Source organism: Myotis davidii, unplaced genomic scaffold, assembly GCF_000327345.1.
Source record: "Myotis davidii unplaced genomic scaffold, ASM32734v1 scaffold111, whole genome shotgun sequence".
Lineage (NCBI taxonomy): Eukaryota > Metazoa > Chordata > Mammalia > Chiroptera > Vespertilionidae > Myotis > Myotis davidii.
Window position 1 is genome coordinate 98928 of NW_006284347.1, and position 25141 is coordinate 124068.

At 39.3% G+C, this 25141-nt stretch overlaps 1 protein-coding gene across 1 annotated transcript in view; it reads right to left on the minus strand.

Annotated features, from left to right (window-relative positions):
* The window catches only part of SFMBT1 (Scm-like with four mbt domains 1), a 115245-nt gene that overhangs the window by 26882 nt on the left and 63222 nt on the right, over positions 1 to 25141 (minus strand). The window contains exons 2-8 of the mRNA XM_015570991.1: positions 21353 to 21507; positions 14695 to 14789; positions 9395 to 9635; positions 5636 to 5724; positions 2635 to 2881; positions 1849 to 1943; positions 1029 to 1130 (exon numbers count right to left, since the gene is read on the minus strand). Coding sequence (XP_015426477.1) covers positions 1029 to 1130; positions 1849 to 1943; positions 2635 to 2881; positions 5636 to 5724; positions 9395 to 9635; positions 14695 to 14789; positions 21353 to 21380 — 897 coding nt within the window. The 5' untranslated portion in view covers positions 21381 to 21507. The remainder of the gene's footprint in view (positions 1 to 1028; positions 1131 to 1848; positions 1944 to 2634; positions 2882 to 5635; positions 5725 to 9394; positions 9636 to 14694; positions 14790 to 21352; positions 21508 to 25141) is intronic.

Below are 25141 nucleotides of genomic sequence, written 5' to 3' on the forward strand. Positions count from 1 at the left end.
CTCTCCTTCCCTCCCTTTCTCCCTTGCTTCCCTTGCCCCCTCTCTAAAAATTAATGGAAAAAATATCCTCAGATGAGAAGTAAAAAATAAATAAATAAATAAAACTCAAAAAATAAAAAAAGAGGTTAAATAACTTGCCCCGTATTATATAGCCAGGAGCAAGCAGGAACTAGCAGAACCTGGATTCAAATCTAAGTATTATGGTTCCAAACAAAATTTAATTTAGGCTTACTGAGGAGTCAACTGGACCAGTATATTCGATTTTCAGATCCTAGCCTAGTTTCGAATGCCAAAGAGGTTGTATGAACCTCCTCTGGCTCCTCACCACCCCACAGCCTTCAGGCTCTAGTTACGGTCTTCTGATATCATTGCAGGGTCAGAATTCCTCCCCATTCTAAGAATGATTCTTTTTCCAAGGCAAAGTAACTTTCAAACTTACCAGGTTGGATGACTCAGCATCAAAGCAACTATTCCTCTAGAACCTTTTGGTTCTACTTTCAGTAAATGGGGCTTTTCAACTGAAATTCTCTCCTTTATGCCTCAGTTCTAGTAACCGAGTAACTGGGCCTTGACACCTGCCCAGTTCTTGTGGCTACTCCTAACAAGAGCCTTACTTTTGTCAGTCTTTCAAAAGATTAAAGTTGGAACCTAGAATCCACGGCTGGGCAATCCAAGTGGCAGGTCCCGTGATACTGATCACCTGATGCCCATACATCTCCTGCACCTGGCTGGACACCAGTGACACTGCCGCCTCCAGGCTTTTCAGGTACCACGGCTCACCTGCCGGCTGACTCTCCTCTATTATAGGCAGGCCTGCCCCCACCGCCCCCCCCAAAAAACATGCCCCTCTACTCTGGTGCCTGCGCTTTGGCTGGCTGGGACAACCGATCTCCAAAGAAAGAAGAGGCCATAGAGAACTGGGCAGTACAATGGGTTGGATTAGGAGAGCCTGAAACCAAAATACTACTAATTTCCTAACCCAGTCACCCTGACAGGAATTCTTACCAAGAAAGTCGCCCCCATTTTACCTTAACAACTGTAGCAGGCGAGATCCCAAAAGGAGACCAGGGATCCACAGCTTCCAGTTTCATATTTACAGAGAATGAATGTGTACCGATCACTTGTTTGTCCTGACATGCAAACACCAAGAGGGAATAAGAACATAGTATTTTCACATTAAGTTTATACTCATATATAACTGAATACTACCTTTAGTTAATTAAAATAATGGACCTGTCCAACTTCTGGTAAAGAACCTAATCCTATCATTTCTTTCCCTGGAAAACATTATTCAGGAATAAAACCACAGGAGGCACTGCTACTCTCTACATCTTAAACACAAAGGCTATCTGACAGAAAAACAAGTTTAGTTGATAACAAGTCAAACCTATATGGTTAAGCGCAGAAAAAATTCCTTCACTTTGAAGGGATTAAGAAGTACAAATTACCAGTTATAAAACAGTAACAGGGATGTAGAAATCAGCATAGGAAATATAACAAAAATATTATTATAACTCTGTATGGTGTTAGATGGGTACCTTATTGGGGGGATCACTTTGTAAGTTACATAAATGTCTAACCACTATGTTGTATACCTAAAACTAAGGTAATATTGTGTCAGCCATAATTGGAAATTTTAAAAAAAAATTTTTTAAGGGTAGAAAAAGCTCAAAATGCTCTAAGAGGTCTTTGGGAGAAAATCTAGACTATTTTTAGAAGAAGAAAAGGATGAGCATCACTCCAGCCTTCAAACCTCTTCCCTCCTTCGGACGCCACAGCACTCTCACTCCAGGGGTTATCTTATGCCTTGCCCCTCCCTCAGACTGTTTCACTCGTTTTTGTTCTTACCTTAAATAAGTAAGATGGTAATGGCTCTTCCTCTTCCTGTTTCACTTTGGCCAAGATCTCTTGCCACTCAGTTTCATTTTTCAGATGCCTGATGGCTTTAGTAAAACAAGACAGGTAACTTTAAATAACTACAGAATATACGTATCAGTAACTATTGTGAAAGCATTCACATAAATAAAAAAAATCACTTTCCACTGGGAAAGAAAAGGATTCAAGCCCACTTATACCATCTTCACTCAAAGAACTTACACCTTCTTTGTCTCCTCGCATCAGAGCTTTGGGAGTAAAGTACGGTGCAAACACCTACACTGAGATCAAGGACTGCTGTAGTCCACAAAATAACATAATACAACATCCAAACTGGGGCACATAACAATAAATGCAAATTGATTTACACAGTAACTCCAGTTATAATATCTTAATCGACAATCTGCTTTGAACTCAAGATCTGTCGCACTCCGATACCTATATTGAATGCTACCTAGGGAATTTTTCTTTAATTTTGGTAAGAGGTCAGTATCAGGTGAGGCAGAAATCTATAAGGTATGCATATCATAGATTTCTGCCTCACCTGATACTGACCTCTTACCAAAAGCAATAAAACGAAAAGAATAACAGGTGTTTAGCTTAACTCCTTATATGTTTTTTTAATATCTCTATTATGCAAAGTAATAAAGGCTTTTATAATATGCAGAATAATGTTTTTCTCAGCCTCATAAATATTAATAAAAACATATTATAACAATAATATAATAGTTAAAAGAAAAATGTTATATTTCTCTTCACCTAATGGAGGCTGAAGTTCATATCCTTGTTGAGCTGCCCAACCAACGTGATGAAGAAACGGATCCAAGTAATACAACCAATGTTCAAAGTCGTCAGAACTTTCCAGTCCTTCATAGCGTAGCTTCAGCCTTCCCCCAATGTTTTCTACTACAGTAACAATCCAAGTGCTTAGCGTGTCCTGGAAAGCTTGACATTCCAGCCTGGAGCCTGGAGCAATGAGATCTAAAGGGTTCCTCCCGTTACGGAGCTGTAGGTAAAAAAGGAGACAATATTATGTCAGAGAAGTTAACATCATATTCTAAAAAGTCAAGTTTAAATAACCTCCAACAAGCCTTTATATTTTTACCCATTCAAAGTCAGTGATACTGAATTGTCGAATATCATAAAAGAACCTATAGTATTATCTGTAGATGATATAAAATGTTTGTCTTAAAAAAAAAAAACACCTACCTATAATGCAATAAAACTATTCTAACAGATCTCTGCCTTGAGGATTATGTTAGATAGCTTAATCTAGTAAGGATTTTTAAAATATCATCATTAGTCTCTGATTGTTGTAAAAGCAAATATGATCATCAAACAAAAAAAACAACAAAAGTCGAAATACCTCATAATCCCACCTTTAAAAAGAAAAATACAATAAACACTTTGGCACACACTCTCTGAGACTGGGTTTTCTACACACAAGTCTGTGTCTTTCACTCTCTCATTTTTTTTAATAGGAACTGTAAACTGTTTTTCAATTTGTCTGTCACTTAATAAATCATAGCTATGTTTCTATAATAGCACATACAAATCTTCCTCATTGTTTTATTATTTTTAATCCTTGCTCGAGGATATTTTTCCACTGATTTTTAAAAAGAGCGGAAGAAAGAGGGAAAGACAGAGAGAAACATCAGTGTGAGAGAAACACATCAATTGGTTGCGTCCTGCACAAGCCCTGACCAGGGTCTAGGCTGGAGAGTAGCCTGCAACCGAGGTACTTGCCCTTGACCAAAATCAAACCCAGGACTTCCATCTGCAGGCCAACACTCTATCTACTGAGCCAAACCGGCTAGGGCTTCCTCATTATTTTAAATGGTTGTATTGCTATCCAGTATTACAAATGGGCAGTGATTGATCCACTTATCTACTGATGGCATTTAGGTTGTTTCTGATGTTTTTACTCATTTCACAATGTTCTTAAGAACACAGTGCTTCCATTACACTGATAGAAAGGAAAAGTTTAAATCTCACTCTCTAGATATATATTAAAAGCTACAATAAAGAATAAAGAGGAATGCTAATTCCAACATTATTACATAATCAATTCTTAATATTCAAACTTACATTTTTTCTAATAAGAACTGCTCTGTGACACTTGCATATTCTTATTATGCAAATGAACATGGGAACAAGTGGAGGAAACACATTCACAGCTAAAGATAAAATGGCAGAATCAAGGTCAATGTACAGAAGAATATTTATTCATTCATTTGTTCATGATTTCATGCATTTGCTCAAATTTTACTGAGTCTTTAACATGTACCATGTCCTAGCTAAACATAATGAAGTGAGTCAGGTTAAGCAAAGCTTTCCTAGATACAACACCAAAGCACAAGCAAAAAAAAGAAAAAACAGATAAAATGGACTACATAAAAATAAAAAATGTTTGTGCTGTAAATGATATCAAGAAAGTGAAAAGATAATCCGCAGAACTGGAGATAATATTTGAAAATTATTTATCTGATCTAGACTTGCAACTAGAATTCATAAGAAACTCTTACAACTCAATAATTAAAAGACATAACCCAATTTAAAAAGGGACGCCCTGGCAAGGTGGCTCAGTTGATTGGAGAGTAATCTCCTATACCAAAAGGCTGTGGGTTCAATTCCCAGTCAGGGCACATACCTTTTTGTGGGTTCAATCCCTGGCTGGGGCACCCACAAGAGGCAACCAATATATGTTTTTTTCTCTCTCTCTCTCTTCCTTCCTCTCTCAAAAAAAAAAAAAAAAAGCAATAAAAAACATATAAATATATAAACAAACAAATAAATAAAATTTTTAAAATGGGCGAAGACATTTCTCTAGAAAAAGATACACAAATGGCAAATAAGCACTTAAAAAGATGCTCGGCATCCTCAGTCATTAGGGAAATAAGTGACTTCCCTACATCCAAACGAGGCACTACTTTACGCTCACTAGCACAGCTATAACCAGAAAGTGCTGTCAACGATGTAGAGAAACTGGAAACTTCATACATTACATTTTGCAATTGCACAAAGTAACAAAAAATAATTTAGAAATGTCATACCCAATAAACTGATTTTTATAAAAACAAGAAATCGATGATCACTAACAAGCTCAAAACCTACAATAATGGAAAAGGACTGCTGAAAGCAAGTAGGTGGTAGAAGTACTACAGATCTACTACTGTCTTCTGACTGAAAAAAAAGGGAGTCTTGCCCAGCCAGTGTGGCTCAGTGGTTGAGTGCCAACTTATGAATCAGGAGGTCATGGTTTGATGCCCAATCAGGACACATGCCAGTGGGGGACATGCAGGAGGAAGCAGATCAATGATTCTCTCTCATCAATGATGTTTCTATCTCTCTCTCTCTCCCTTCTCTGAAAGCAAAAATATATATATTTTTTTAAAAGAGAGAGAGTCGCAAGTCACCTGGTGTGGGAGTTACAAATGCTCATCCTCAAGCAGAGTCAACGCCTGCTCTGTTACAGGCGAGCGTACCAAGACACCAGCTACAGAACAGCATTTGGAAAACGAGATTTTTATGTCTTAGCAACTAATTCAGAATACTTTAGGCACTGAGCAAGCCGGCAGTTTGTAACCTCTGAGGATAATAAGCTTAAACCTCCCAGTACACATGCCTATGTCCTTAATAATAATGCCTATTTGCCTTGGGGGTAGTAAATGAGCAACTAATTTTAAGATTCCTGAGACAGTTAATCTCACTAAAGACTGGAAGGGTTTTCCACACTGATCCTGCAAGCGATCATACTCACGCCCTCTAGCAGCGGGACAGGAGGACTACACGCTTCCTTCAGAGTCTGCCGCAGGAACTCCTCCCAGTCAGACACCTTGTCTCTGATGCCTAGAGGAGGGAATAAAATGAGCGATTACTCACAATAGCCAGCCATGGAACACAGAGAAACTAACTAAATAGAATACAGATCATTAAACCAGTGAAAATGGTTTAGAGGTCATTTTAGTATCAAAGAGTCCAACAATTACTTCTTTGAGAGCTTAAGATAAAATTCGCCTGACTGACCAGCATGACTCAGTGGCTAAGTGTCGACTTATGAACCAGGAAGCCAGGGTATGATTCCCGGTCAGGGCACATGCCTGGATTGCAGGCTCGATCCCCAGGAGAGGATGTGTAGGAGGCAGTCAAAAAAACCCATCCTAGATAAATCTACAACTGAATAGTTTAGTAGGAGTTGTATGCAAAACAAGGACAATTATCCAAACGGTACCTGGTTTATTTTTTATTATGGGAATTTTCAAATATATATACAAGTAGAGAAAATAGTATAATGAATCATCTTGTATCCTAGGTTCAACAACTGTAACTTCATGGTTAATCCTTTCATCCAGATCCGGAGAAGTCAGCAAACTACAACATGTGGGCTGAATCCAGCTGGCTGAAATAAAGTTTCACTGAAACGCAGCTATGCCTGTTTGTTTACATACTGTCTGTGGCTGCTTCCACACTGCAAAGGCAGAGGTGGGCAACTGTTACAGAAACCGCATGGCTGGTAAAACCTAAAACTTTTACTATCTGAACCTTTACAGATACTTTGCCATCCCCTGATCTATACCTTTACACACTCCACCCCACCCAACCAATTCCTGATATTATATAATTTCATCCAATGTAATCTCAGTATATATTTACAAAAGAAAAGAACTTTTTACATAACCACCCCTTAAACAATTAGCAATAATTCCTTAACATCAAATATAGATAGCCCATGTTCAAATTTTCTGAAATGTCTCAAAAATGATTTTTTCAATTTGCTCAGGCAAATCAGGATCCAAATGAGATCTATATTACAAATGGTTGATGTATCACCTGAATCTCTTTTAATCTGTGTGTTCCTTCTCCTCCTCCGCAACCCCCGGACTCTCTGTTTATCTTGCCACATATTTCTTGACTCAGCCTTTTATGCTATACAGAGTTTTTCTGAATCTGCTTTTCCTGCTTGCCTCCTTATGGTAACAAGTTGTTGTCCTACTGACCTCTATATTTTCTATAAAACTGGTAGGCTTGATTAAATTTAGATTTGACTCTTGGAGGAAAGGGAGCAAGAATCTATATATATAAAAAGCCAGCAACCGGAACACCATAACAACCAGGACAGCCAGTCATTATGAGGCTCACTGCGGCCAGTGAACGGCCCGATCTGGCCGGCCAACCACCCATGGCCCCTCTCCCAGGCCACTGGCCCCCAGTCGGCCCACTACTCACAGCCCCTCCCTATGTCCGGCCCCACCCCCAATCGGCCCCGCCCAACCCCAATTGGGGACGGGGCCTGCCGGCCAATTGCCCTTGGCCCCTCCCTCCAGCCAGCCCAGCCCTGATCGGGGCGGGCCGGCTAGCTAACCTCCCACCATCTCCTCCCCGCCCACAGGCCCAGCCCAGATCTGCCCTGATTGGGGCCAGGTCGGGTGGACCCCACCGGTGCAGGAATCATGCACTGGGCCTCTAGTATTTCATAAGTGGAGTTACATCCTTCCATCAAGAGGCATATACAGTCTGTTTGTCTCTCCTTTTGTGATGTCAGTGGTTTTGGTTTTTTTTAAATATATTTTATTGATTTCTCACAGAGAGGAAGGGAGAGAGATAGTTAGAAACATCGATGAGAGAGAAACATTGATCAGCTGCCTCCTGTGCATCTCCTACTGGGGATGTGCCCGCAACCCAGATACATGCCCTTGACCGGAATCAAACCTGGGACCTTTCAGTCCGCAGGCCAACGCTCTATCCACTGAGCCAAACCGGTTTCAGCGTCAGTGGTTTTTAATAGTCACTACACAGATACATTCATTCATTGGGGGCTACAAACGGTAATTTTCTATCATCCCTCCTTCACTTACTAAGCAATATGCTACTTCTATAAAGAAAAAATTCTCCCCTTCAACTGTGTGATTACCAGAAGGTAACTTTTTCATCACATGGCACACATAAACTAATTATTAAAATTCTGTGGCACAGAATTCTGTTTTTGCTAACCTGACAAAAATAGGTATCATTTTTTATTTATTCACACCGGATGGCTACTGTTGTATTGGCAGTTGTTTTTAAATTTGGCAATCTGAGGGACAAGAGGTCAGTGGCCCTGACTGAATAGTCAGGTGTTGCATGTTTTAACAATTCTTGTGGAACACCGGTTGAAAATCGCTGCCCTAAGGTATTAAAGTTCACAAAAAGAAGGCAGGATATATGCTTAATTGTCTTTATGCTTCCCCTGTATTTACCAGCCTTCAAAGTTATCAGCATATTTCCATCATCCAAAAGTGATCAATGAGAATTTTGTTTAAAAGTTCCATTATAAAATTACAGACTAAGTCACATATGATATGTTTCAGGCCATTGCAGCTCTTATACCATTGATGCTCAACTGTCTTCTCTTTACCCAGAGGGAATCTCTTCAGGTTGGCAAATTGTCCCCTCTGGGAATTCGACCGGGAAACCGGGAGTTTGACCGCTCGCTATGATGTGCACTGACCAGTAGGGGGTGGCGCGGAACATGGCGGGCATCAGTAACACGGCACTGGCAGTGGGCAGCAGTGGAGGCGCTGCTGGCCCCGATGGGCCCCGACGAGAGTGGGACCATGGTGGGATAGTGGAGGTGAGGAGGAGGCGCCAGGCCATGGTGGGGTGCCAAGTGAGGCTGCAGGGCTGTGAGCCTGGGGCGCGAGCTGGGGCCCGATCCCCGCAGACCACCCCAAGGGACCCCACCCATGCATGTATTCGTGCACCAGGCCTCTAGCATCAGCATAAGAGGTTGAAAGAAAAACATATTAAGGTCTGGTATTTTCATAAATCTGCAGTCTCTCCTCCCTTTCTCCACTTTTATATGACTCCTCTCTCTTCTGTCCTTCTGTCTTTGTCTTACTGAATTTCGATTCTACTCCCAGTAGGCTTTTATCTGGAAGAAAGCCTCAGTTCATAGGTCTCAGATCACTTGTGGGTGAGAGGAAAGAGGACAATCAAGTCAAAAAAGAGAATCAACCTGGCCCAATGCACCTAAAGACATCCTCAAACTCAGAGAGCCTACAGTCTTACAGAACGATAACTGATGCTCCCTATGAGTGTCACAAAAACATGAGGCTTTATGGAGCACAGAAAATAATTTTAAAAGATAAGAGAATGTGCATTATTCTTTATAAATATTTTCCGTCAAAATGCTAAACCAAAAGAAGTTAGAAAACCTATGTGTATGGGAGACTGAAAGCCTCAAGGTTATGGACAAGATGCTCTACCAGCGTGACTTGGTGGTTGAGCGTCGACCTATGAACCAGAAGCTCATGGTTCAATTCCTGGTAGGGGCAAGTGCCCAGGTTGTGGGTTTAATCCCCAGTGTGGGGCATGCAAAAGGCAGCCAATCAATGATTCTCTGTCATCACTGATGTTTCTGTCTCTCTCTCCCTCTCCCTTCCTCTCTGAAATCAATAAAATACATATTTTTTAAGAAGATTATGGACGAGATTTCCTACAGCAATATCCCATTATGTCACAATAGGAAGTATTTCATTACCTTCCGGGGCTTCGAGGGTCTTCTTATTCTGCTCACACCACCCAATGGGGTAAAGGTCAGCCTTCCTGATGTCACACCAGAAGTCCGCTCTCCGGTCCTCTCCATAGCCATCGTAGCGGAGGAGGAGCAGCTGCTCACAGGTGGTAATGATGGTGGCAACCCAGTAGATTTCAGGATCTTTTTTCACCATCACCTCCAGTTTCATCCCAGGAGCAAATCCATTTTGCAAACGTGTGTCCACCTGAACAGGGAAATGTTATTAACTACCAGACAAGTATCTCAAATGAGTATTTCTTTGGCTGACATTCTTTGTAAGACTTACAATTCTGAAGTACTAAATGCAATAAAATCCTCTCAAGGGAAATCCGAGAAATTCCAATTCTAACTCATAGGAATGACCCAAACAAAGCAGGGACAGCAATGCTGTCCTATTCCATCTCAGTGGAACTCAGTATTTTCACCACCATCAGTCATTATGATCACAGAAATGTTTTCTAGTAAATAAATACATCACTAATGTTCACCATTTGACATGTTAAGCTGTCAGGAGTGATTTCTAGATCATTCTAGAGAAAATTTATGACTCTAGAAAAGATATGGGATAAAAATAAACTATAATAATAAAAAATTAGTATGTCATGTACCATATGTAGGGAGCTATACCTCCCAGTTACCCTGGGAAACACTCTACGTTCACACTTGTTGTCCTTGAATAATAATTAAAAATGCCCCTTTCTCTCTCAAAAGTGTCCTAATTTAGATGAAAAATTATATGGTCACAAAGGTATGGGTTAGCAATTTTAGAACTACTGCATGTGTATACTAAGATTAAAGAAATCAATATATTGTAGATGATGAGAGACAGGTTCCTGATGTGGGAGAAAGAAGTGAAAATAAGGAAGGGGGAAGAAGAGAATGAATCTTGTGGTGCTGAATTGGAATCAAGGTATCAGAATGAGGTCATGATTACAGACATACAGAAAGACAAATAGAAAGAAATGCAGAAAAAAGTATAGATGTCTATGTATGTATGTGTTAACATAGATATATCTCCTAGCTCTGTGAACTGACAGACAATAGAAGTAATGATACTCAGTAGCAATAGCAAACATAGTTTTTAAAATATTGATTTCTAAATAGCATCCTCCAATAAAAAAGAACAAAGGCTCCAAGGAGAAATAATTGATCCAAATTCCGGGGTAAGGAAAACACAGTAGGAGCCTGGAATATCTTGTGATGCCAAAAAGTATGGAAATGCTCCAAAAATGATGGGGGCATTTGGAAAGAACATGAGAGCCAATTAAAGTATCTTCCAATGGACACATGTGGGACAATTTGAGCAATAAAATAAATGAGGTTAGTAGATTATAACCCATCGATTTACATGGATATGCATGAGCTCACACTGTTAAAAAATAATTAACAGAGAAGAGGGGACAGAAATTCCTTAGAGTAGACCAATTAATAAAAATAGGGGGAAATGATGGAAATAGAAAATCAACTTTAGACAAACACCACAGAAGTAAACACTGCAGGCAAGAATCATGAGTCAGTGCTAATATTACTATGATGACTATGATATTTACATAATCTCAAAGGTTCTTCCTGCAAGATTCTTATTAACTACAAAGGGGAAAACAGTAACATTACAATGAAAAATCTGGCAAAAACTACCCTAAGTAATCAAAGTTAACATAACCAGTCTGAAAACATCAATATCATACACCCTTGATATCATAAAACAAAAAAAGCACAAAATCATTTTTATGACATTTTTGCCAAATCTGCATAAACTCGAACTAAGCATGAGAAAAACAAAACCTAAATTGTGGAATCTATACAAATAAAAGGGTAATATGCTAATTAGACGGGAGAGCTTCCGGGAGACCTTCCGGACATCCTTCCAGACAAAGCCATGGTGGCGGGGCTGAGGCAGAGGTGGTTAGGGGCTATCAGGCCAGGAGGGGAGGCAAGTGGGGGGTGATCAGGCGGGCAGTGGGGGACAGTGGGGGGTAATCAGGCGGGCAGGGGAGGCAGTGGCGGGTGAGCAGGCTGGCATGGGGGGCAGAAGGGGCAAGCAGGCCAGCGGGGGAAGGGGGCAGTTGTGGCCAAGCAGGCCAGCAGTGGGGGCCAGTTGGGGGTGAGCAGACCAGCAGGCAAAGTGGTTAGGGGCGATCAGGCAGGCAGACCGGTGAGCCGTTAGGAGCCGGCAGTCCTGGATTGTGAGAGGGATGTCCGACTGTCCCACTGAGATCGGGCCTAAACCAGCAGTCGGACATCCCCCGAGGGGTCCGAGATTGGAGAGGGTGCAGGCTGGGCTGAGGGACATCCCCCCGCCATGCACAAATTTCGTGCACTGGGCCACTAGTATTCTATAAAATAACTGATAAGTAATTTGCTCTTCAAAAGCCATGAAAGACAAAGTGTACTGAAGGAGACTATGGAGCTCTGACCACTACTAGTAAATGCAACGCGGTAATAACAACCTCTGGAAAGGAGAGAGCCAGAGATGGAAAGTCCCACATTCTGTGTAAAAATCCTCCCCTAACCCCACTGGACTCTTGAAAGGTAATCACTATCCTAAATTATAACACTACTAGAGGTCCAGTGCACGGATTCGTGCACCAGTGGGGTCCCATAGCCTGGCCTGGCCTGCAGGACCAGGCTGAAACCAGCTTTCCAACATTCCCTAAGGGGTCCAAGATTGCAAGAGGGTGCATACCAGGCTGAGGGACCCCATTGGTGCACGATCAGGGCTGGGGAGGGATGCAGGAGGTTGGCCAGCCAGGGAAGGACCACAGCAGGGCTCCAGGGCATATCCAGCCCATCTCGCTCAAACCCGATGGGCCGGACCCCAGAAGCAAGCTCACCTACTGGTCGGAGTGTATTCCCCCTGGTGATCAGTGCACATCATAGCGAGCGGTTGAGCGGCCTTAGCATATCATTAGCATATTACGCTTTGAATGGTTGAACAGTTGACTGGTCACCAGACAACCGGACACTTAGCATATTAGGCTTTTATTATATAGGACTAGAGGCTCGGTGCACAAAATTCATGCCTGGTGGGGTCTCTCAGCCACTGCCCTCATGTGGCGATGGCCATGTTGGGGTTCTGTGGGACCCTCCCAGAAGCTCGAAGGTAGGTCTGGCTGCAGGCAATGCTTCCTGTCAGTACTTCATTTCAAATATATATGCCTGCAGACTCGGTCACCCCCAACTGCCCTCCCCTGCAGGCCTGGTCCCCCCCAACTGCCCTCCCCTGCAGGCCTGGTCACCCCTAACTGCCCTCCTCTGCAGGCCATCTTGTGGTGGCCATCTTTGGCCACTTGGGGTCGGCCATCTTTGTGTGTTGGAGTGATGGTCAATTTGCATACTGATCGTGACTAATTAGCATATCTGGTCGTGGCTGTTAGGGTGTCATGACCAATTTGCATTTTACCCTTTTATTAGTATAGATGATTTGAAGTTTCTTTGCAAATTTTTGTTACATTTAACTACTGGCCATTTAACTTTTTAAAAAATGTTATTGTAAATAACAGCTTTCATTTTTGTTTGTTTCTGGTATATAGGAATATAATAGATTTTTTTAATGCTATCCTGTATTAAATAATCTGCTGAAATTACTCATTAATTATTATGTCTTAAAATTATTTATCTGCAAAAATAACATTTTTTCCCTTCCTTCCTAATCCTTATACATTTTACTGTGTTTTTTTAACCTAACTGTATTGGCTAGAACCTCTATAACAGTATCAAACAAAAGTCATGCTAATCAGTATCTTTGTCTTGCTCCATATTAAAAAGAAAGCATGCATTATATTACCATTAATAAAATTTCCTGTAAATTTTTTGGGGGTAGAGATCCTTTATTAAAGTTTAAAAAAATTCCCATCTACAGTTTGCTAAAAATTTATCATAATGGGTATGGAATTTTATTAATAATTTTTCTTTATATAATGACATGATAATGTGATTTTTCTCCTTTATTCTGCTACTATTATTATGCTGGATGATTTTTAAGTGTTAAACTATCTTGCATTCCTGGAAAAATCAACTTGTTATTAATGTATTATTCTTTCTAAATACAGCTACATTCAGTTTGCTATTATTTTGTATGCAAATATTTACGCATCAGTCTTCATGAGTGACACTGCTCTGTAATTTTCCTTTCCTAAAATACTCATGTTAGGTTTGATATCAAGGTTATGCTGATCTCTAAACACACTGGTACCCTACAATCAATAATGGATAGAACCACCAGACAGAAAGGAAACAGGGGACTTGAACAAGACTATAAACCAATGAGAACTAACAGACATTAACAGAACACCCCACTCAGCAACAGTGGAATATACATTCTTCTCATGTTCTCTAGGACAGACCATAATGTTAGGCCACAAGACAAGTCTCAAATTTAAAAAGACTGAAACCATGCAAAGTATCTTTTCTGATCAAAATGGAATAAAAATGAAATGTAGTAACAGAAGGAAAACTAGGAAACTCACAAATATTTGGAGAATACTCTTAAAACAACTAATATGGGGGCTATCTCCCTTAACCACAAGGGGTATGTTCCAAGACCCCCAGTGGATGCCTGAATCCCTGGACAGTACCAAACCCCATATACCTATGTGTTTTTTCCTATAGATACATATCTATAATAAAGTTTAATTTATAAATGAGGCACAGTACGAGATTAGCAACAATACTAAAATAGAACAATTATAACAATATACTGTATAAGTTACGTGAATGTAGCATTATTAAGTAAAATAAGGGTTACTTAAACACAAGCACTGCAATACCCTGACAACCAAGTCGGCTACTAAGTGACTAATAGGCAGGTAGCATTAAATTGGGCTGTTAGGGTATAAAACTATGCTGCACAGGCCACCCATGTGACTGACTGGATGTCATTACTACATTTCTGCTCAACATAATAGAAAACAAGTGTTACTGAAATTACTTTCAATAAGCAAACCAATAGTCATAAAATGTTATAAAGTGCAAGAAAAAACATTATCTTCAGTTTATAAAAAGATTGACAAAAATAAAGGAATATTCATGACCAGTCAAAAAAAAACAACTCCTGCATTAAGTGGCAGAAAGTATACAAAACCAAAAATTATTTTAAGAGTATATCAAGTTTTCTTTATAAGGGTATCAGGGGGAGAAAACAGGAACAGGCATTCAAGTTCTTTCAAGCGCCCCAACTTAAAACCACCCCAAACTGTCTGATGATGGCATAGGAAGTCAAAGAAAACAGATGTAAACCGTGAAGCAATGCAGTTGCTGCTCACGTGTTTAAAAGATCCATAGGGAACTGCTGTGGAGCCCGTCTCTTCCAGATAATCTTCCCAGCTTAATTCCACTTCTTCCACACCAGACCCAGCATCTGGAATTAAAGACAAAACAAAACAAATAAAGAACAGGTGAACCCCAATTAAAGAAAACTCAAGGTGCAAAAACATAAATTTAGTAATAAACCTAACTTACAATTGACTTCACAAGTTAACTGGCTTTGTGGTAGGCTCCCTTGGTGCACTCGCCGTCAAGGAACCTCAACAGCACGAAGTGTGACATGCTGTCTCCTGTTGGGACCCATCAGGGTCTCACCCAAACGGATCACATGACGCTGGTGAGAGTGTAACTATTACAACCACATTGGATTGTACTTAGTACCTAACACCAAGTATTTGAGGTACTTAATACGTAGGCATTTCCAACTTGAATTTTTAATCTGATTTCTTCCTTAGTGCTCTCCAACTAAGTAAAACATACCTGTATCGGTATTTTGGCTCAACCCAAAAAATGGGACATTATCCTTGCTTTCCTCCCTTTCTTTCACATCTAACATCCCATATCCAAACTATCAGAAAATTCTCTAGGTATCACCTTTAAAATATATCCCAAACCTAATCACATCTCACCATTCCTATTGTTCTCTCTCGTCCAAGGCCTAACCTTGACATCACTCACTTTTTAATCACGTTGATGAAAAATCTAAAATCTTTGAGAGATTGCAAAGTCGCTCCATGATCTGGCCCTCTTACAACCTGCCCTGCCACTTCATCCCCAACCAGCCTCGTTGGCTCACTGCACCCAAGTGACACTGAGTTTATTCTTTTTTTAATCTAATCGTGCTCTTTCCTCAAAGCCTCTGCATTTGCTATTCCCGCAGCCCCAAGACTGATCTCCCAGTGTCATTCACACCCTCATGGCATTCAAGCTTCTACTCAGTTGTCTCCAAAAAGGCCTTCCAAGCAGTGCCCACAGCAGAAAACTCCCAGGCTCTGCTTTCTGGTCTTCAAGGCATTCAATCCTGTTGGACAGTACACCAGGCCTTTTACCTTCACCTTTAGAAAACAAGCTCTATGAAGACAGGAACTTTGTATCCCCACTGCCCATAACAATGCCTGGCACTAGTCAGTTTGCAATGAACAGTGCTGCCTTTGGGGATGGAGAGGCGAAAACGTGATTAGAAGAGAAGTACTAAAGAGGCATAAACTGGGTTGTGCCTATCTAGTACTTATTTATTTTTAAAAATGAAAACAGCCCTAGCCAATTTGGCTCAGTGGACAGAGTAGTGGCCTGCAGACCAAGAGTCCCGGGTTTGATTCCGGTCAAGGGCATGTATACAGGGCTGCAGGTTCGCGACCTGCTCTGATTCCGGTACATACAAAAGGCAACCAATCAATGTCTCTCTCTCACATTAATCTCTCTCTCACATCTCTCTCTCTCTCTCTCTGTCTCTCTCTCTCTCTCTCTCTCTCTCTCTCTCTCTCTCTCCCCCTCTCTCTCCCCTCCCCTCAATCCCCTCCTTTCCACTCTTCTCTCTAAAAGGCAATAGAAAAAATATCCTCAGGTGAGGATTAACAACAAAAAGCAGAAAATACATGTTGGCAAGGAAGTGAGAAATTGGAATCTTGTGATATAGCCACTGTGGAAAACTATATGGTGGTTTCTCAAAAATTAAAAATACAATTACCATAGGATCCACCAAATTCTACTTCTGGGTATATATCCAAAAGGAGTGAATGCAGAATCAAACAGACATTTGTACACAAATGTTCACAATACCCAAGTATCCATCGACAGAAGAAGAAATTAAAATGTGATACATCCATCCAATGGAGTATTATTCAGTCTTTTTAAAAAAGAAGGCATTCTGACCATAATACAGCATGGATAAACCTAGAGGACATTATGTTAAGTGAAATAAGCCAGCTGCGAAAGGATAAATACTGCATGGTTCCACTTACACGAGGTAGCCAGAATAGTCAAATTCACAGAGGCAGAAAGAAAAACGGTAGTTTCCAAAACTGTGGGGCAACAAGAATGGGGAGTTTGTGTTTAACGAGTATAGAGCTTCAGTTTGAGAAAATGAACAATGTTCTAGGGATAGACTGTGGTAATGAGTGCACAACAATATGAATGTACTTAATGCCACTGAACAGTACACTCCTTTAAAAATGGTTAAAATTGTAAACTGTGTACAATGGATATTGTACCACAATAAAACAATGGAAACAAATGTAAGACAATGTTAGCATTCATTAATTCTTCAGGGTAGCTATGTGGGTGTTCTTACATTGTTTCCCATTCATTTTTATGTATTTGCAATTTTTCACTAGAAATATAGCAAGCCAACAAAGACCACATTGGAAATCTCCTAGAAGTATGGGCCAGCAGAAAGTCAATTTCCATTACTAAAACATAACATGGCTGAACACTCATGGTGCTTAACAAGGACCCTAGTCCCTGAAACAGCATGCTCCCTTAAAAATAAAAATAAACAACAACAATAAAAATAATGAGCTAAGGAACTAAAGTTTCTCATACATTAAAAACTATTAAAAAACAGAGAAGAAACAGGTTAATGACTGGATAGAAAAATGAGCAAAATACAGGAAAAGAAAATTTATAAAAAAGAAATTCAAAGGTCCTGAAACATATGGAAAGATATGCAAATCTACTCATTTTTAAGAGAAATGCAAATTAAAACTGCACAGAAATATCACATTGGGAAAAATTCCAAAGTTTGACAACATACTCTATGGTGAGGCTATAGTTAGGCAGGTAAAGCATAATGACACAGCCCTAGTGAAAGAAAACTTGGCAATACCTAGCAAAATGATGTATGTATTTACCTTTTGATAAAGCAATCCAACTTCTAGGAAGCTATTCCAAAGATATGCTGGCAAAATACAAAAAGACATATGTACAAAGCTATTCACTACAGCACTACTTATGAATCAAGACTGCAAAGACCCAATGTCCATCAATAAGGAACTGGCTGAACGATCTATGGTTTATACATCCAGCACTATACAACTGTAAAAAGGAATGAGAACAATTTCTGCGTACTGATGTGGGATGCTTTCCAGTATATATTCAGTGAAACTGGAAACTAAAAATCAGTTTTTATTGTATCTCTACTTTTGTTTATGATGAGAGAGGTATAGAAATAAATATATCTGTACATACACCTATTTGTTTGTTTATTTTTAATTTTCTTGTTAATCCACATTGGAGGACATTTTCCCACTAATTTTTAGAGAGAGTGGAAGGGAGGGGGAGAGACAGAGAGAGAGAGAAACATCAGATGTGAGAGAGACATGTAGACTGCCTCCAGCATGCACCCCAACCAGACCAAGGCCGGGGACTGAGCCTGCAGCTGCGGTACATGCCCTCGACCAGGATAGAACCCGGGGCCCTTCAGCCCGTGGGCTGAGGCTCTACCCACTGAGGCAAACCAGCTATGGCTGTTTATATTTTTAATGAACAGTAGAAATAAATAATAAAATAGTATCAGAAGAACAATGGAAAGAGTAAAAATATTTAAAAATATTTTCCTTCTCCTTGAGTTTCCTAAATTATGTTTGAAAGTTGAAACAAAAATTTCAATATCTGACATGGTTCTCAAAATATGAAGAGGAAATATTTATGATAATTATATTACAAGGTAAAGACATAAAAATAGGTAAAGTTTCTATATGTGACTCAAACCAATAAAATGATGATACCAACAGACTGGTCAGTTATGTACATAAAATGTAATACTTAGAGCAACTACTAAAAAGCTATACAAAAAGATACACTAAAAAACACTATAGAAAAATCTAAATGGAATTCTAAAAAAAAATATTCAAGTAACCCACAGGAAGGCAGGGGGTAGAAGACAAAAATAATCCCAGAAAACAGATGAACAAAAATAGCACACTTGAGCCTTAACTTACCAATAATTACATTAAATGTATAAGGTCTAAATACACAATAATTGTAAGACTGAAATTTAAAAAAAAGATTATGTGCTGTTATAAGAAACTTCAAATATAATGATATATAGGCAGGTTGAAGGTATAAGAATGAAAAAGATATACCATGTAAATAAACATTAATCAAAAGGAAGCAGAAATAAGTAAATCCATAGAGACAGAAAGGAGACTAATGGTGGTTGCCAGAGGCTGAGTGGGGCAAGAAACAATTGCTAACTGTTTCTTTTAGGGGGTGATGAAAATGTTTTAGAAATACTAGTGATGGTCACAAAACTTTGTGAATATGCTGAAAGCCACTGAACTGTACACTCTATAAGGGCATAATTATACCTTAAAAAAAGAAAAATACCTCAATAAAGTTGTTTTTTTAAAAGCTCAATGTTTAAAGAAATAGTTATTAAAAAGCAGACATATAGCCCTGGCTGGTGAGAGCATCGTCCCGCACATCAAAGGGTCTCAGGTTCAATTCCTGGTCAAGGGCACGTATTTTGGGTTGTGGGTTTGATTCCCGGCCCCAGTCGGTAGGGGTTTGTGTGGGAGGCAACCAATTAATGTATCTCTCTCTTTTCCTCTCTCCCCTCTACTCTTTCTAAAGAGCAATGGAAAAAATATCCTCAGGTGAGGATAGAAAAAAACAACAAAAGGCCCCAGCTGGTTTGGCTCAATGGATAGAGCATCCTCCTGCAGACTGAAGGGTCCCAGGTTCGATTCCAGTCAAGGGTACATGCCCTGGTTGCAGGCTCAATCCCTAGTAGGGGGCGTGCATGAGGAAGCCAGTCAATGATTCTGTCTCATCATTGATGTTTCTATCTCCTTCTCCTTCTCCCTTCCTCTCTGAAATCTATAAAAATATGTATTTTAAAAAAAGGCAGATAAACCATAAACGAACCAAATAAATGGAGACACTGTGCTGAAGAGGATACAGCACATGTTCAACATCACTAGCCACTAGGAAAATGCAAATTAAGATCAGGATAAGCTGTCACTATTAGATGCCCATCAGAGTTAAATAAAATAGTGACAATAGCAAATAATAGTGAGAATGAGAAGAAACTAAATCTCTCATACATGGATGGTGAGAATGTAAAATCGTATAATCATCCTGGAAAGTAGTTTGGCAGTTTCTTTATTAAACGTATGATCCAGCAATTGTGTTCCTAGACATGTATCCCAGAAAAATGAAATCTGATGTATACTATGGCACAAGCAGCTTTATTTTTATTTTTTTAAATATATTTTATTGATTTTTTACAGAGAGGAAGGGAGAGGAATAGAGAGTTAGAAACATCAATGAGAGAGGTATCGATCAGCTGCCTCCTGCACACCTCCTTCTGGGGATGTGATCGCAACCCAGGTACATGCCCTTGACCAGAATCGAACCCGGGACCCTTCAGTATGCAGGCCAACGTTCTATCCGCTGAGCCAAACCAGTTAGGGCGCAGCTTTATTTTTAGGAGCCCAAAACTGGAAGCAACCAAAACATACAACAGTAGATGAATAGTTAACTGAACTGTAGTATATCCATGGAACACTGCTCAGCAATAAAAGGAAACAAACTATTGATATGTGCAAAAATTTGGATGGATCTCAAGGGCATTATTTTGAGTGATGAAAGCAACCTCAAAAAATCATATACTATGTGGTTCTATATGTGTAACATTCCTGAAATGACAAAATTATAGAGATAGAGAACAGACTAATGGTTGCCTGATTTAGGGAAGGCTGGGGGAAGGAAAGTAGGTGTAAGTATGAAGGGGCAGAATAGGGAGCTCTTTGTGGTGATGGAGTAGTTCTGTATCTTGACTGAGGTGGTTACATTTTTCTGGGGTACATGTCTAGGAACACAATTGCTGGATCATACGTTTAATAAAGAAACTGCCAAACTACTTTCCAGGATGATTATACTATTTTACATTCTCTATCCTATATAATAAAAGGCTAATAGGCAAATCGACTGAACGGCAGAATGATCAGTCGGTACAACGCGCACTGACCACCAGGGGACAGACACTCAACTCAGGAGCTGCCCCCTGGTGGTCAGTGCACTCCTACAGGGGGAGCGCTGCTCGGCCAGAAGCTGGGCTCACGGCTGGCGAGCGCAGCGGCGGTGGCAGGAACCTCTCTTGCCTCGGTGAGAGCACTCAGGATGTCCGTCAGTCAGACATCTCCCGAGGGCCCTGGACTGTGAGAGGGCGCAGGCCGAACTGAGGGACCCCCGGCCCCAACAAGTGCACGAATTTCATGCACCAGGCTTCTAGTATGTGATAAAATGACAGAAAACTACATACACTTTTTAAATATGTCAATCCTGGCTTTTACACTATACTATACTTATAGGCGATTTAACAAATGGTAGAAACTGGTGATGGATACCGGGGACCTGTTAGTATTATCTTTGCAACTTCTTATGAATATATAATTATTTCAAAGTAATTCAAAAGTAACTATTAAAATTAAAATGTTGTTTTTTTCAAAATGAAAGTCTATTCATAAAATTTAGTTTTTCAGGAAACATTGTGAGTATCCCCTAGTGCCAGGCTCTTCCAGGTACAGAGAGAGACAACGCATATCCTCAACCAGCTCTCTCTTTAGTGTCAGAAGGTAAGTCAGACCATGTCACCCAGGAAGGTAATATGATTCTGGACTCCGAGGAATGAATTCTGCTCACCAAAACCAATACCTGCATCAAGCTGCTGCTCCCCGTTCATGTCCACAGCACACGGACTATCTCCTTCCCATACAGAGGGCCTTACAATTCTGCTATGATCTGAAGATTACTTGAAGGTCTCAAGCATCCGTCAATGGGCATCCAAGGGTCCAAATAAAAGGAAAGTGCTAAAAATAAAAAAAAGAACATATAAATAGCCTGAAGCCCAAGTGTGTTTACTCATTCATAAGACATGGCACTCCAGGGACAGAGGGGGAGCAGAACCCGCAAAAAAAAAAAAAGACACGGCACTCCAGTGGGTTGAGAGGGCAGATAAAACAAAAACACATTGGCAGAATAGATGAGATCAGAGAAAATATCAATACCTTTTCTAATTTTGAAGACTGTGTGTGTGTGTGTGTGTGTAGAGAGAGAGCATGCTATCAAGATCCTGATATCTAAAAATCACAAGAGATTAACATATATTTGAATCACTACCCTTTAAACTTAGATTATAATACTTAGCTCCATAATTCCTACCCATAAAAACTCTAACTCTTACTGAATTTATGGGGTGGAGGGTTACCTTTCAATGATCTGTCTTACTGAATGATACTTAAGATACAGTATATTATCTTATTCACTTTTCCATTCCACTTACCTAAAATATTATGCAGAACCAAAAAGTATCAACTATATTAGTTTACAACTATACTTATAAAAGAGAACCCCTCCAAAATAAGCTCTGAACCCATTTATTCTTTTTAAAAGTTTTATTGGAATATAATTCACATATAAAACCACTTTAAGTATACAATTCAATCATTTTTAGTAAATTTGCAGTTGTGTAACCATCACTAGAATCCAATGTTAGAATATTTCCATCACTCTGTGTTCACTGTTTACTTGGCTATGTGACTTAACAAGTGACTTGACTTATTTGTGCCAATGGCATCATTTATGAAAGGAAAAAACTGTACCTACTTAGCTGGACAGAAGAGCACTTAGCATAGAGCTGGCTACACAGTAAACACTGAGTTAACTATTCCAGTTACAATGGCATGAATTTAGTGTATCATCTCTACAGACAGTATAAAGTCTTAACACTTCATCATGGGTTTGATATAACAAAGCTAGTACTAAGTAAATACCTGTAGGTTCGCTATGCTTTGAAGATGTCATCCACTGCTTATATTCATAAACCCTTAAAATATGCCAGCCTATTTTGTACAGAGAACCACACAGTACAAAATAATAACAACAGCAACAACAAATTAAGTTTCAAAGCCAAAAAGATATGAGTTGGGAGAAATACAGGTCTTATGTAGTTGAAAAGCGAACACTGTGACATTCTTTCTCCTTTTTTTTAAAGCAGAGAAGAAACTTTATTCTGTTTTTAATTTGTTTTCCATCATCATTTATCCCCCCCCATACCCTCTTCTACCTTCCCCAACCTCCCCTCCCTCCCACAATCACCATCCTGTTGTCCATGTCCATGAGTTCTTTTTTGTTCTTTTTTGCTCCATCTGACATTACTTAATTTTAACCAAGAACAATCAATCAGCTCATGGTGTTAATAGGATCATGAGAAATAAACTGATGAAGCATTTTGCTGTGGAACATCTGTTAGATCTCTCTCTTTATTGCTAGTCTGCTACCTTCTTATGTAGTGATGGAGGGAAAAAAGCCATAAAATATCCAGCTTAGAATATGGACATGTAATTCACCTTTCATTTTTTTCCTTTTATTCCATCTATTTCCAATTCATGTTAAATTGTTTTATGCTCTTTATTTTATTGTTGAGTTTGGTAGTATAATTCATTTTGTGGAGACCAGAATACATCAAAAGTTATTTAACTTTTGGATTCTAGTGTGTAATCCAAAATTTATTTATTTAAATAACTTTTCATGAACTAACTGATCTGGACCTTGCTCATCTTATTTAGGATATTTCAATAAACTGAACAGATGCCTATACATTTATAGGGGATGCTGATAAGACTTGAAGCCAGAATGAGCCACACTAAAATCTGAAACACTTCTAAGAAATATAAATAAAAATGTAAAAAGCAAAGTGTACAAAACAAGCTTTGATTACACACACACACACACACACACACACACACACACAAAACCCAGGTAGAATAACATCAAACTGAATTCACTATTTCATTTTTAGTGATACAGCAAATAAAACCACCATGGAATAATTAACCTTTTAACAGATTTTTTAAAAGATCTAAAGCCATCTGAACAACATCTAGTTCACACATGCAATCCACACTCTAAGCCTATACTACCTTTAGTGTTAATGAACTTTGTTTCCAAGGCTAAAATGAAACAGTAGGAATATGTGGAAAGTTACAATAATGCCAGAGAGACTTCTGTAGGATGATTCCTAAGCCAAATGATCTGACATGTCCGACAAATATCTTATAAAGCACTTAGGAAGGACAGGAAGTCAGTGTGGCTCTAAAGACATATATATCCACTATTTATGGTGGTTGCAACAAAATACTTTAATTCAATACACATTTACCTGGCATTTAGATAGATAGATAGATAGATAGATAGATAGATAGATAGATAGAAAGAAAGAAAGAAAGAAATGGAAAATTCCCATTGAAATCTTTGAATTTACATTCCTATCCCCCTACTCAACAGATGAAGGTCCAATAATAATTTCAAATACACTCTTAAATTTGGTAAGGGCAAACATTCAGCAAATCAGATGCTCTATTTTTGGCAGATCTGCAGTTGACCCTAACCTTGACAGGAAGCTAGGGTGGTACAGTCACTGCATTTTTTATTTCCCAACAGCTATAGATTTCTGTTGACTTTTCACTCTCTACAAGTCAATCATCACTTCCTGATCTTGTATATGTCCTATTTGACAGATTATGTTAATTAAATGTTGTGCTTCCATCTGTCAAATGCCAAATAACTTACCTATTAGGGGTAGAGATCTATTGCTTCATTGGTTGTTGCTGTTGTTTTTAATCTACTGCTACATGTCTAACTAGGGAGATAAAAATATAAGCCTGATAGCCTGCCAGTGTAGCTCAGTGGTTAAGCAACAACCTATGAACCAGGAGGTCGGGGCACATGCTCAGCTCGGGTTGTGGGCTCAGTCCCCAGTGGGGAACATGCAGGAGGCAGTCGATGAATGATTCTCTCTCATCGTTGATGTTTCTATCTCTCTCCCTCTCCCTTCCACTCTGAAATCAATAAAAATATACTCCCTCTGTCCGATAATAATAGTAGCAAGTGAATATTTAAACGAGAATTATTAGCGAATGCAACTGTAAGTTATGTTGTAGCGCAAAATTGCAAAACCTTCAATCAAAATCAATGTTTCATGACATCTGTCATTTGTTTTGACACATCTTTCAATTTTTAGGTTAATCTAATTATTACGAATTATAACTATTTTTCTAATTTCATCCGCTGATCAAAATCAATTGTTTTATTTCAGTTGAATTATCAACCCATTGTAAAAATAAGATTTAAAAAAGAGAGTTTTCAAGCAACGATACTGGATACAACGTTTCTGTCACTTCAACAAGTTATGCTGGAAGCAATGAAGAACGATGGCTCCAATAATTTTCAGCTCACGCATATAGGGAAAGCAAAGCTTCGCACCCAAGGGATCTACCTACAAGTTTAAAATGCAGTAACGAAATTACTGAAAAATCCAGACACTATCTGAACACTCAAAATACAAATTAGGAGTACTATTTTTAATTTATTGTTTAATTTAATCTAGTTTTTTTGATAATAAATGTTGCATTCTATATTTATTTTCTTTTGCTACTATTATTA